The 13,836-nt window shown below is 33.6% G+C and overlaps 2 protein-coding genes across 2 annotated transcripts in view; both read right to left on the reverse strand.

Moving 5' to 3' along the window:
* The window catches only part of LOC147067911 (zonadhesin-like), a 61,111-nt gene that overhangs the window by 11,304 nt on the left and 35,971 nt on the right, over positions 1-13,836 (reverse strand). The window lies entirely within an intron of this gene.
* LOC147067912 (serine protease inhibitor swm-1-like) lies at positions 4,195-6,881 on the reverse strand. The gene is made up of 6 exons (XM_085952404.1): positions 6,856-6,881; positions 6,541-6,653; positions 6,275-6,448; positions 6,024-6,188; positions 5,467-5,593; positions 4,195-4,204 (listed from the first exon to the last, which is right to left on the reverse strand). Exons 1-6 carry the CDS (start codon positions 6,879-6,881, stop codon positions 4,195-4,197), a joined length of 615 nt encoding a protein of 204 aa, XP_085808530.1.

The raw sequence follows: 13,836 nt of genomic DNA on the forward strand, positions 1-13,836 counted from the left end.
TTCATTTATACTTTTCTGAAATTCAATGGGCTATTCGAGTCATCTTTATGATGTTGTCAACTTGTATGTGTATATTCTTTTAGGTTCTGAAATTTAATACACGATTCAATTTTAATAAAAACCGATTTTAATAAGTTGGACTATTATTGTACAAATAAATGTGTCAGTTTGATATTGAATTAATGGTGGAAGAGGGAGACCTTGATAAAAGTTCAATTTAAATCTTCATCTTATTACATTAAAAGAAAATTCCTTACATACTTTTTTATTTCATAAAAGGTATGTACCTACCATTTATACTAATGCAATATTTAATAAAACAATATTTCGATAATTCTGATTTTAAATCACCATTAAGATTGACGTTAGGGTTTTTGTATAAAAAACTGACTGCCATGACCTGTCAAAAGGCTAACATTATAAAAGAAAAATATTGATTTACCTGTTGGCTATATTAACAGACTATTTAACGGGGACTTGTTAGTCATTCGCCCAGATCGGTTCGTTCAAGTACGCGTTGAAGAAACAAAAGATTATTTTACCAGATACGAGATTCTAAGCCGTATTATTAAGCCATTTTAGCACTAGTCCATCGTGGGGACTAAATTCTTAGTGGTCGACCATGTCCGATCATAAGAATATTATGGTGAGTGACATGACCCGGCTCACGGCTAGCTCAATAATGCTACCGGGCCGTCACTGAGGAGACTAGTGATGAATTAGGAGAGGTGGATCTCCTTTGTAGTATCACAACTTTTGAATTCCCGAATAAAACTCTCAGCTGGTGTGGTGCCGAATTTATTCAGGTACTAGAGTTCACGGTCACACAATAAGGTTAACTGTCATTGTTCCCGTAATTAAATCTCATTAAAGTATCAGTAAACTATTTATTTGTTCACTATAGGATCTCTGTGAAATCTTTCACAAATTCCCAAAAAGTCACACCTAATTCAGAGAATGTATACGCAGATATTCTTTGGATATTTTTAATTCATGAAATATTTTCCCATAAGAAAGAAAATATAAATTATTCTTTGGTCACACAGTATTAGGTTTATAAAAGAATAGAATTATTTTATTGTTGTTTATAAAGTTTATTTATGTTCACAGTGTATTTACAAATATTTATTTGTGTTTACAGACTTGTTTACAAAAGGTTTGCTTAATGTTTACAAATTTATTTACTAAAATTTGTTTTTATGTTTATGAATTTGTTTACTAAAATTTATTTTATAATTATGTTTACTTAATAAAGTTTCAAAAATTTATTTTATAATCCCGAAAAGATTTGTAAAATTTATTATTACAGACTGAGTTTATTAATTTGTTTTTATAAAACAAATCCGATCGCGTAATTTATCTCGATTACGTCACCTCGTATGATGAGTAATGAAAAATAAAATTAATCCGCGAGCGCGTCACTATCGACAGATACGTAGTATTCGTGCTACGTTTTAGCGGCCGACGTCACTACCGACAGATACGTGTTATTCGCGCTACGTTTTGCCCGTCGAAGGGGACTTACTGGTACGTAGGAATCGCGAATGTACTGAGAACCGTGTCCCACAAGCTCGCAGAGAGGTCTGCTGCTTACTGAAGATCGCCGGTGAAGAGTGTAGAAACTAATGATTTTACGGGAAAAGTGGTCGCCTTTTATACCCTTCGGATAGAGGTTTAACAGGAAACAGTCCGTAAGGGATAGCAGATGTATATCTTTCTCTCACGGGATAAATTTACGTATATCTCCCGTTCCTGGCAACTTTCTAATAGAGATATCTTCTAATTAAATCGGGTTAAAATTACTCTACCTTATTTTCACAAAATAAAGTTTCAATAGGGGTGTTTCAAGTACCCTCTAGAACGAGTCCCTTAAATACGCCGTTGCGATGACGTAAGCAAAATAGTTAATTTTATATGATTTTTCGTGTTCAAACGAAGGGGAAAGTTTCTAGCTTTCCATCGAGGTATCGGAATAAGTATTCGGGTACTAAATAAGGGAATGGCAGTCTTTAAATTTAAAATGTCAAAGCGAAAGGTTGACACCCACGTACTAGTCCTTTCCACCACTCTTGGCCTTTTTAGGCCAATAGAATTTTACTAAGTTTTAATAAAACTATTTGGAGCCGCAGAAAACGTTTCATTCGATATTTACCTTTCGGACGAACATTATTACGTGAAAATACTATAATATTATACTTAACATTTCAACTTAAATATATAAATGCTTAATCCTAACAAGATGTTATTTACAAGCGACTACAAATTTATTTAGTCTTTAATAGTGGCTTTTCCATAGTAATCTAAACGTAACCTTGAATCTATTTTTATCTGGCAACTCAATACAGCCGGGCCGTAAATTCTAGTCGAACAGAATTCAGTTAAAGTTCAAGGTCACACGTCAATTTGTGTTTTTAGTTGTAGTATTTGATTCTTTTATTTATCCAAGACGCGATTAAGATTTATTATTGTTTATGGGTAGAAACCCATCTATACCAGAATCTTAAGTTTTTCCAATTGTTACTTTTACAATATTCATTATAGTTAGCGAGTTATAGCATTAACAAAATCTATAATTATAATTACGCGTCTATAGATATAGATACGCGTTTACAGTATTTTTATAACGGTAGTTAGCTTCTATCTTGTATTGATAAAATTAGTATTAAAATTCTTTATTCACAATTATACAGTATATAAATTTATAAATATTCAATTTCCTTTTTCAATTTTCATACACTTCCATTATTGCTATAAAAGTTATTGAAGCATGTACTTGCTAAATTTTACGTAAACAATCTCTCCCATAACTTATTTTCTAAGTTTAATGGAGATTTCCCGGAAATTATTTTCAAATGAGATCGCGCCCAAATCTACGCGACGTGTCATCTCGAGGCCTGTGGTCACAGCGTTCCAATTACACTGGAGCACTCTTGATTTTCGGAGGCGAAAATTTTTTACGTAAAATTTTATTACATTTACAAAGAAAAGGTAAACAACATACATTTTACTTCCTAATACTAAACGATTACGCTACTGGTTACCTGTTCATGGTCTTTTTCGACCATTTCTTCTCTGCTTCTTCCATAGTTTAGGACCATGGGACTTATATATTCTGTTTGTACCTTGTCGTGAGGTTGTCGCACGGCTATTTGAGAAGTAGAATTGACTACAAGGCTAGATTTGTATAGTTATGTCGTTAAACCATACTCTGTCATAAACACTAACTGAAGGTCGGCGTTTTTGTTCGTGTCATGAGCCTCCTCTGTTTTTACGAAAAATTGATGTTAGCCACTTGCTTAACCTATTAGATCCACATTGAAAAACAATATATGGATTTTCCCGACCCAGGATTCGCACCTGGAACCCACGACATAACACAACATGTTAGCCGCTCCCCGCCCGCTCGGCCATCGTGGGAATTTAAAAAAATTAAGATATGAAAAATATATTTTTAATTTTTTCAGTGTATTTTTTATTCATACTATGTATGACTTTGTGTACTCGTATATCAATGACAGTCATTGTCGTATATCAACAATGGACAATGGAACATGGACTCTAAGTAAAAGAGAGATCCAAAAAGTTAGAGTAGCACAATGTGGTATGGAGAGGTGCATACTGGGTATAACGTGAAAGGGCAAAAAGAGGAATGAGTGGATAAGGAAGCAGACAATTATTATTAAATTATTATTATTATTAAATTAAAGCCTTAAATGGAGATGGGCTGGACATACGGCTCGAAGAAGAGACAATCGTTGGAAAAATCTAGTCATCCAGTGGTATCCAAGAAGTACAAAACGTCCGCAAGGTAGACCTAGAGGCCACTGGATCGATGAAATGATAAAGTTCTGCGGAAGTACGCGGCAACGAAATGCACAGGACCGAGAGAAGTGGAAGTAGCTTGAAGAGGCCTTCATCCAGCAGTGGATAGATTCAGGCTGATGATGATGATGATATCAACAGAAAATAAAAATATTATGTCTACCAAAATGTATATAGGATGGATCAACAAATTTAATATATTAATACTCACGGCACTCTGAGAGGGCTATACAATTATCTAGCGGTCCTTTCACGAAACCAGCTTTGCACGTACAGCCATTTAATACACAATTGACTTTACATCCTGGTGGAGGTGGTCCAGAACATGTAGGATTGCAATCCATTGGGCATGGTACTATTTCAGCATTATCATCATTGCAACCTATGAAAAAAATATAAAAAACAATCAATATTCAACAATGCAACATCACAAAGTCTTCAAATTGAACCTTACAGTATGTTTAGATGTTTTATATATTTACAGAAAAATAGTTATCAACTAAATACATAGGTAAATTATTACATAGTTATGAATTGTTCTGATTGTTTTATGTGGTTCTAAAATTAAATAATACAATTAATAGTGACCCACTTTACTCCAATATTTTGATACTCAAATTGGGTATTTCTTAGGCTTCCAATTTCAGAATATATATATTAACTTCGAATTTGTATTCAACACCATAAAATACATATCAAAACTGAAGATAAATTTAACCCGACAATAACTATAGGAAGTTTTGAAATTTTTGCCTCCATCTGTCGATGTTATTTTTAATCTGCGCAGAAAGCCCGTGCGCATTTCAGGCATCATTTTTGAATAATGTAAACTTATAATATTAAGTAAGATATAAATTCACTTACATTTATTCTTTGGTAGACAAACACCGTTAATTCTTACATAATCTGGATTGCACCGACATTTTGGAATACATTGTCGAATATTAGGTGATGGTGGTGGACAACTTGGCCGGGTGAAAGATCCATCAATTACATATTGGCAAGGTGGGTCGATTGAACAGTAAGAAGGGCATGGAACGTATTGTTCATTTACTGGACAAGTTTTAGGAGCTGAAAAAATATTTAATACGAATACATTATTTTAAGTGCAATTAAATTTTATATAGAAACTATGATGAATTTTATATATATATAATTAATTATTTAAATACCATTTTATTAATATTAACAATTTTTGTAATGCTTACGACAATCGGTTTGTGGAATACATAGACCATTAGGTCCTACAACATATCCACTTTTGCATGAACATCCCTTGAATTGACACTTCTTTAGGCACAAAACAGATTCAAAGTTCTCTAAATTGTCACAAGAAAGTGGACAAGGATTAGGACAACCAATTACTTCTGCATTTGGATCTCTGCAACCTAGAATTATTTTTATTTAAATTATCCATAGGTATATAATTATTTTAAAAGATATTCCAAAATAAAATAGGTAGATATTTATTTCAAACAAAAATCTCCACACTAGAATATGAATATTATTACTATTAAATAATATTAATACACGTTAGCTTACTAAATAATAATAATACACGTTAGCTTACAGTTTTCTGGCAAGACACATACGCCTTTGTAGTTTCTGATATATCCTGGAGCGCAATCGCAACGAGGCACACACGGGAACTTATCAACGATAGAGCAATTACTAGATAGTCCGTTTAGATAATCGTCACATGTCTTTTGAGGTGGGCAGGGGTTTGGACATTTATTTGGAACTTCGTTTGTAGTACAATTCAATGGTGGAGCTGGAAATTTAAAAAAAAATGTAAATAATATTCCCAAATGAAAATTAGGGTTACCATAGCGGTATTAGAAAAAATGATTCTTATAACGATATTTTGAGTCAACAATTAAATATTGTGCTTTAATATATGACACAGTTTAAAAATCTACGAGAATCTATCATAATCGAAATTATTAAAATATCTCTACTAAGATGATCATGTTCAATGACTATAACTGGAAAGTTTTTTATGCTAATCCATCTGCTCTCAAGTTATGGTACTTGTAGTTAAGTGGCTTAGTCTAGAATGCGTAAGCAATCAGCAAGGGTAGTGAATCGAAATGAGAGAGACAGAAAGAGAAGGCCATAACTCACCATGGATTGTAGCACCACAAATAACGACATTATAAACAATAATAAAAATAGTAATCTTCAAAGAATGATGAACTTACGACAGTCTTTGATAGGAATGCATACACCTTCATTTCTAATGCATCCAGGTTTGCAGAAGCACCCTTTAACGCAAACATCTCTGCAGGTAGGATTTTTATTATCGCATGCAGCTTGACACCACGTACCGCATGACTTATATTCTTCGTTGGGTTTATCACAACGTGCTAAAAAGAAAAAGAAAATATTAAATATTTGAAAGAAAAAACTGAAATATAGTTGAAAAATCAGTCACACAACTAAAAATACTTACGGCAGTCTTTAAGAAGTATACATTTTCCATTTTCATCCTTGACATAGCCGTTTTTGCATTGACACCCATATGGCTTACATTTCAGTTTACAAGGTGAAGACTTTGGAGATTCGCAAGTTCCTCCTGGACATGGATTAGGACAAGCCACAACCTCAGCATTGATATCAGAACAGTCTGAAAGATAGATGATGCCTCATTGAAATCTAAATACGATTTTAATAGATTTTTTGTAAATACGTAATTGCCTAATATTAAGTTAAACTTACCGCATTCAGTCACGTTCACACAAACATTTTTGTTATTTCTGTAATAACCATCACCACAGTTGCATCCTTTACCACAAATTCCCTTTGCTAGACACGGGGGTCGTGGTTTATCACTAGTGATGTCAACACATTTTGGAGGGCAAGTGTCAACACAGAAAGAGCTGACTTCATTCGGATTAACGCATATAGGAGCTGAAACATAAAACTAAATTAAAAGAATTCTTTGAAATAATATCAAATTGTTGGTTTTTGTGAGTTATCAGATTACTCACGACAGTCTTGAATTAGGATACATATTCCAGCTGAGTTTTTCACATAGCCCTTCTTGCATTGGCAGCCATTTTTTTTGCAAGGAATATTGCAGGGTGCGAAGCTGGGAGAAGTACAAGTTCCGCCAGAACAAGGATTTGGACAAGGCACGACTTCGGCATTGGGATCCAGACAACCTGAAAATGTAATAATGCTTTATTTAGTATTTCTCTCAATGTTTATTTAATATTAAAAAATACGTCACATGTTCCATACTTACTACATTGAGTTGGGAGGACACAAGTATTATTTTTGTTTCTGTGATAACCAGGAGCACAATTGCAACCTTTTACGCACGGCCCTTTTACTGAACAAATTGGTTGAGGTCCGTTATTTGTTACGTAACTGCATATCGCTGGACAGGTATCAACGCATGGTACACTCACTTCGTTCGGACCAGTGCAAATGGCAGCTAAAATTGAATTTCAAAATGAACAATATATTTCAAATCGGTTTATAACGATTATAATAATAAGAAGAACGTATATTATAAGAATACATATTTATTTAAATCACTTACGGCAGTCATTTAGAAGAATACACTTTCCATTCTCGTCTTCCACGTATCCTGGTTTACATTGACATCCATATGGTTTACATGCGATTTTACAAGGTAAAAAGCTTGGTGAAAGACAGGTTCCGCCAGGACAAGGGTTGGGGCATGCTACCACTATAGCATTACGGTCATCACACTCTTGAATATAAAAACAATCCCAGATAAAAAAAAATATTTGAAATAAATCCTTTGTAATATGTATTCAAGTATTGGAATCTGAATTATATATTATGGTTATGTTATTTATTAACTATTTTTTTTATTCAACGAATAATTCAAAAGATTTAAGAATATAACATTCTAATTATAAACATACATAATTTCGAAAACACTTCTGAGATAGTATATTACAGCCAATAGAAAAAATCTATTCGAAAAAGGAATCGAGCCTGCATTTCTCGGGTATCGCGCCTACACGACATCAATGCTAAAGGAGTCATACTTAATTACGACAAATTTTAACTAATGGTTTTTAATACTCACTGAAGCGCTTTCAAAATTGAGCTAAATTGGCGATTGGCTTTTGTATTTTAAATCAAAGTGGATACTACTTTAATTGCTAACCGAAGTCACGTATCACTCCAAGATTTTTTGGACGTTTTGTGTTTATTTGCTATAAAACGGTGAATAATGCGTTTTATTTTTGTGTGTTTTTTCACATATCGATATCTTCATCAGTGGCAAGGAAAACAATTAAGCTTATTAAACTCATTGCATAGAACCAATTCAACCAATAAACATCTTTTTGAATATCGCTCTCTTTCAACGTTCTATATTAATCCTTACACCCTTTTGGAGTGATCTTTATATCGGAGGTAATATTATATTTCTATATAAATTTACTTACTGCAGTCTTCTGGTTTAACGCAAACCCCTTTGCTATTTTTGTAATAGCCAAGGAGGCATTCACATCCTTTTTGGCATGGTTTCTGTGGTGGGCATTTTGGTAAAACGTCGGAAATAATGTATTTACAATCTGGTGGACAAGTATTTACGCACGGAATGCTTATTTCATTTGGACCAGTACATATAGCAGCTGAAAGAGTTATGATATCGTTAGACAGTTTAGGTACTTAAAATCATAATATTAATGATCTTAGAAACAAATTTCCAGGCTGTAAACTCATTTTAAAATAATTAATTTTCAAAAACTGAAACTAAAAAGTTCCAACTCATGATAAAAATAAGGGGTAAGTATATTATATTGTATTAAGCCTATCTTCTTTCTATTACAGAAAATTCGCATAGTTTCATTTATTATTACCATTTAAAATTGAAGTTATAATAAAGTCTTTCGTACTAGGTAATAACTCAGTTTAGAAATGCAATCGTTTATTCATGAGCCTTAAAACATAAGCTGATATTGATGATTTCTAATTGAACATTGATCGAGTAAATACTGTTTAGATCTAGAAATATTCAAAAGAGTCTGTAAATAAAATGTTGGTTTCAAATAACAATGCAAAATAATATAATTTTCCATTTCACTTTTAACCTTACAACTGATTATACTATCTACTCATCAGCAACATTTTCTTGGCTACGTATTAAAACTGTGAACTAACATGCTCCTCCCATTTTTCCATTATAAACTAACAAGTTTCTCCCATTTAGTCGACAACAGTGCCTAGAAGCGTAGCCAAGAAGATGTTGCAGAAGAGTACGCAAAATCTCACTACAGACTTATCTGAAGAATGGGATGGGTTAAACTGTCAAAAACTACCCAATCAAGACTCGTAACTGGACAACATCTGACATTAAAATGACATCTTCAAAATGGCGTCCTATGGTAGTTCGTAGTTCCATTTTTGGCCATTCTTTAGATAAGTTTGTAGGTCTGTATATTATTTTACACAAATGCAGTGAACTAAATAATGCGCACATGTCTTATGCGCAGTGTTACAGATTTGAAAAATATTTATGATGAAGACTAGAGTATGACGCGGCATCTTACGAAGGCGAAGTCAATGCAAATGCGATGCGACGTGGCGCGGTACGAAAATATCAAACAGTCAACGCCACCTGTAGTGGCCTACGTGCAGATAATACCAGGCGAGCGGTGCGGGACTTCAGCGATGCGATCAAACGGTTTCATATTTTTACGCGAAGTGGACGCGGCGGTGTAGGCGTCGCCATGGTAAAAATTTTATAATAAACATAGGAGGTAATTATTTACATACATCTAAATGTTTCTAGGCGTTACCATGGTAATAAACAAATTGTATAAATGTGCGATGGTGACAGCGCTGGTGACTCAGCTACACGTAGAACAACGATGCCGCTTCGCATCATTTTGGATCGTATCGCTTCAAACCGCACCGCGTCGCGTTCGCATCGACTTCGCCAACAAAACAAATGATGATAATAATAAGTAAAGGTAGCACAACCAGAGTTGAGGCGACCAGAATACTCACACAGACGCATTGTTTCAAATTTTTAAATCGACTCTTAAAAAAGGAGATTCTTTGTTTTGATTTAGGAAAAAAATCGACTAATCAAAAAAGGAACAGCCTGTAAAAGAATACTGTATTCTTCAGAAATTCACCAATGCATACAACCTTTCGTATCTATGATCGCCTCAACTTTCGGTAACAAACCTATAACACGGGGTGTTTAGATTGCTGTTTTATGACTTGACAGTTTAACTTTAAAAAAATATATATATACATATTTCAAATTATATTCCTACATTTTTACGTTATGGTTATAATAATATTACATTATTCATATATAGAATTATTTATCAATGATTTTGATTTCAATTGTATTGTATCTTACCAAAAAATCACAGGCAAATAGTATTTTGTAAATCAGTATTCTTTACTTACGACAATCGGCAATAAGAATACATGTTCCATTATTTCTGCAGTAGCCAGGTTTACAAAAGCATCCGGCATGGCAATTTTTTTCACACTGAGGGGATGCGTTTTCACACGTTGCTTCGCACCGTGTACCACATACTTTATATTCTTCATTTGGGTTACATTTAGCTGTAAAAATAATTCTTATATAAGTACACAAATGATAGTATTAGTTTTGAACAAAAATCGGGCTTCAGTACGAGGTGTTTCCTACTGTCTATTAAGCGTCGGCTAGAGGCTCATGCTTTACCACAAGCTTACCTGCACAAGCCGGTTTGTATCGGGAAGCCCGTGTGTATGGACGGGAAAACTGTAGGTCGCGCCAACCGAATAGCCATCCCAAAGTGTTCCGTATTTTTGCACAAACTATACCGCGCAGGCAAGTCTCTGCCGTTTAGCTGGTGCATTACAGTTGAAAAATTTAACAATTATTTTTTTTGTATAATATAATTTCACATTTCGGCGTTTCTGTTTTTCTAAATGACTATGTGTTATGGCATCTTACCAATACCCATTTGTTTCAACGTTTGACCATTTAAAATCTATGTCGTCAATGAATCTTAGCCGCGTCGCACATCTAAACTCGTCTCGACTGCAAAACGTCGGACATGTCGATGTTTTTTTTCGGTATTCACAAAACACCTGTAATTCAATAATTCCGTATACAGCTCGAATGCGATTTTTTTGTTTGAAAATAAAACACTTGGTCTCATAGACTATAGATACATCTAAACACCACCCGTTGCATTGCTAAATGAAGCTGCGTGCCATGCGTTTGGTTTGTGAGCGAGCGAACGCATTCGTCTACAAATGTTCGAGACCATAGACCATTTCGGTAGTGTTCGCCCAAAGTGCTGGCACTAGACGCTCAGAATTAAAATATAATTTTCTATTTTTTTACGTTATATAGTATTTTTAAGCGGTCAAAATGCAACCATTAGGTAAAGATATCCATAATTTAAGTTATTTTAAAGAAACACTAGGTCACTGATAATATATATAATAATATACAAATAAATTATCATGAACATGTATCTACTTACCTATGAAACGTAATACCATATTCTTGCTTATCAGTACGGCTACCATATTTTAATACAACACACAGAACCATCTTTCCTACTTAATTAACAAAAAATGTTTACCATTGACTTTATGTCTAACACAAAAAATAGCAATTTAGCAACACGAGCTACGATGCTACGTGAAGCGATTCTCCACGATTTGTTGGCGATACTTTTGGAAACTAACGAAAACATATGTAGACCTTTTATCTTAGTCTAGCGCGTGTCGCAGAGATTATAAGGGTGCCGAATACTTTCTCACTCGCACTCATGCATCGTTTTTGTTCAGGCCTTGCTTGGTCTCGTAAGCAACAAATTTCACCAGCCATGAGGTGTAGGTATAATACTAAAATGTTGCACCGGATCATGTACAGGAGTGCTTTTTCATTCATTCCATATGAAATACGTGGACAAAAATTGGTGGTGAATGTCCAGTTTGCTCACAATTGACTTATTTGTCATCTCAAGTCTCGATTGTCCATGTGACTCTCAGCATTCATTAGCATGGACCTGATTTCAAAAACAAATATCCTACTTCCACTGTCTTAGATTCAGAGGAAAATATTCATAATATATTGAAGCCCAGATGTATTTTAGTATCTTTGTATTAATTTAATGTTTTTATACTAAATCTTCTATGTTCTACTCGATAAATTAATTCAAATTCCTGTTATAATCATTCTAATGGGGTAAACTGTATATTATGTTTTATTTTAATCAATATATCATAACACTTACGACACTCCTTCGGGCTGATACATTTGTCGAATGGACCTCTCACAAATCCAGGTTTGCATTTACAGCCTTCCATAGAACAAGATACCACACAGCCAGGTGCAGGGCTTAGGAAGCAAGTTGTATCACAAGCTAATGGACACGGAACTGCTTCGGCGTTCATATCATTGCAACCTATAATTATTATTCAATTGGATAAAAATATTAGCAAGTACAGGTAAGTGGAAACTAAAAATTGGAAATCCTGATGCTACCTATGAATCAAAATTAGCACAATTTATTAATAGCTTTATTGAAAATAACATAACAAGATGGTCGTGAATATTACTTTAAATTGAAATAACACATCAATTATATTGCAGATTGCTTGGAAATATCTACGTGATTAGTGAGTGCGTCAGCAGCTGAAATGGTAAATTACAGTGCCCATATTGCGATATTTGGTGAAAACGTTTAATTATAAAATTATTTTTAATATAATATAAACTATGTGGTCGATAAATATAAATATTCTTTTAGTATGTACATAAATAAATTATTTAATTGCCAATATCATCGATTTTTATTTAATTCTTTTTTATTACCTATTTTTTGTATTGCTATTGAAAGTGTCCACAGATTCACTTCCATCTATACAGCAGAGTGCTTAGCCTTATGCGAAGCCACTAAAATTGCACTTAATTACAAAAATAAAAATATCAACATTTTCACTGACTCCTTAAGTCTGATTCACTCGCTCGAAAATCCAAATTTCAGCATCAAAACTAATGACTACATTCTTAATATTAGAACCAACATTTCCAAATTTAGCAATAGTAACGAACACGGTACAAATATACAGATATACTGGATTCCAGCACATAAAGGAATTAATGGCAATGAAATTGCTGATCAATTGGCAAAAAAATCTGTAAAATACCCATCAGAAAATATAAGAATTCCATACACAGATTTTAAAGCCCAGTTTAAACAAACAATGAGCGAAAATAACGGTAAATATTTAGAAAATCTTGGGAAAGAAAAGGGAACACACTACTATCAAAACTTTTATAGTAGATCTCCTAAAACTTGGTTTAGTAAACATTGTAAAATAAAGCGAGATGTAATAGTGACAATAGCTAGAAGCAGGACAGGGCATCACAGTCTCAACGAATCATTGTACAAAATTAAAGTGGTAGATAGCCCTCAGTGTCAGTGTGGACATCCCACTCAAGATCTTAACCACATTGTCTGGCAATGTGATGCCTATGACCAGGAGAGAGAAGTGTTATTGAATAAGTTGGGGAAATGCAGGTTATACCCTCCTTTTACGATTAATTCGTTCCTGGCAAAACCAAATATTTCAGTTATGAAAATTGTACATGAATTTCTCCAAAAATGTAACCTAAATGTCTAGTGTATAGTGTAACAAAAATGTAATTCTGTATCATTAATAATGTAACTATTTATGCCTGTCGTTAAAAAAAAATGTATGTATACTTTTGTAAACCATTGTAAAGCAGAATAGCCTTCCATTCAGAGAAGAGCTCAATTGCTTCCAAATAAAGAAAAAAAAAATACTGAAATGTCATTTTGACATGTCATATTGATTTCCGTAGTAACGCACGTATATATTAATAATTTAGTTGCTAGGACCCCCCAGCAACCAATAATGGTGTCGAAATAACTTTTCATACAAAACAGAATTAACTGAAAATGAATTAAATTCTACTTAAAGATGGCTAAGTATTAAAAAAATGCATTGGTATCGTGTTCTGATATATTCTAAAAG

The sequence above is a fragment of the Rhyacophila brunnea genome, unplaced genomic scaffold (assembly GCF_057557595.1).
Source record: "Rhyacophila brunnea isolate RB1 unplaced genomic scaffold, BYU_Rbru_1.0 scaffold_3, whole genome shotgun sequence".
Classification (NCBI taxonomy): Eukaryota; Metazoa; Arthropoda; class Insecta; order Trichoptera; family Rhyacophilidae; genus Rhyacophila; species Rhyacophila brunnea.

Excerpts from the sequence above, each read along its gene's own strand:
- LOC147067912 (XM_085952404.1), bottom strand. The coding sequence starts at position 6,881 with ATGGCTGCCAATGCAAGAAGGGCTAT. Across the intron at positions 6,449-6,540 it reads TGTGAACGTGACTGAATGCG|ACTGTTCTGATATCAATGCT; the intron begins GTAAGTTTAACT and ends TCTATCTTTCAG. Across the intron at positions 6,189-6,274 it reads TATACTTCTTAAAGACTGCC|CACGTTGTGATAAACCCAAC; the intron begins GTAAGTATTTTT and ends TTTTCTTTTTAG.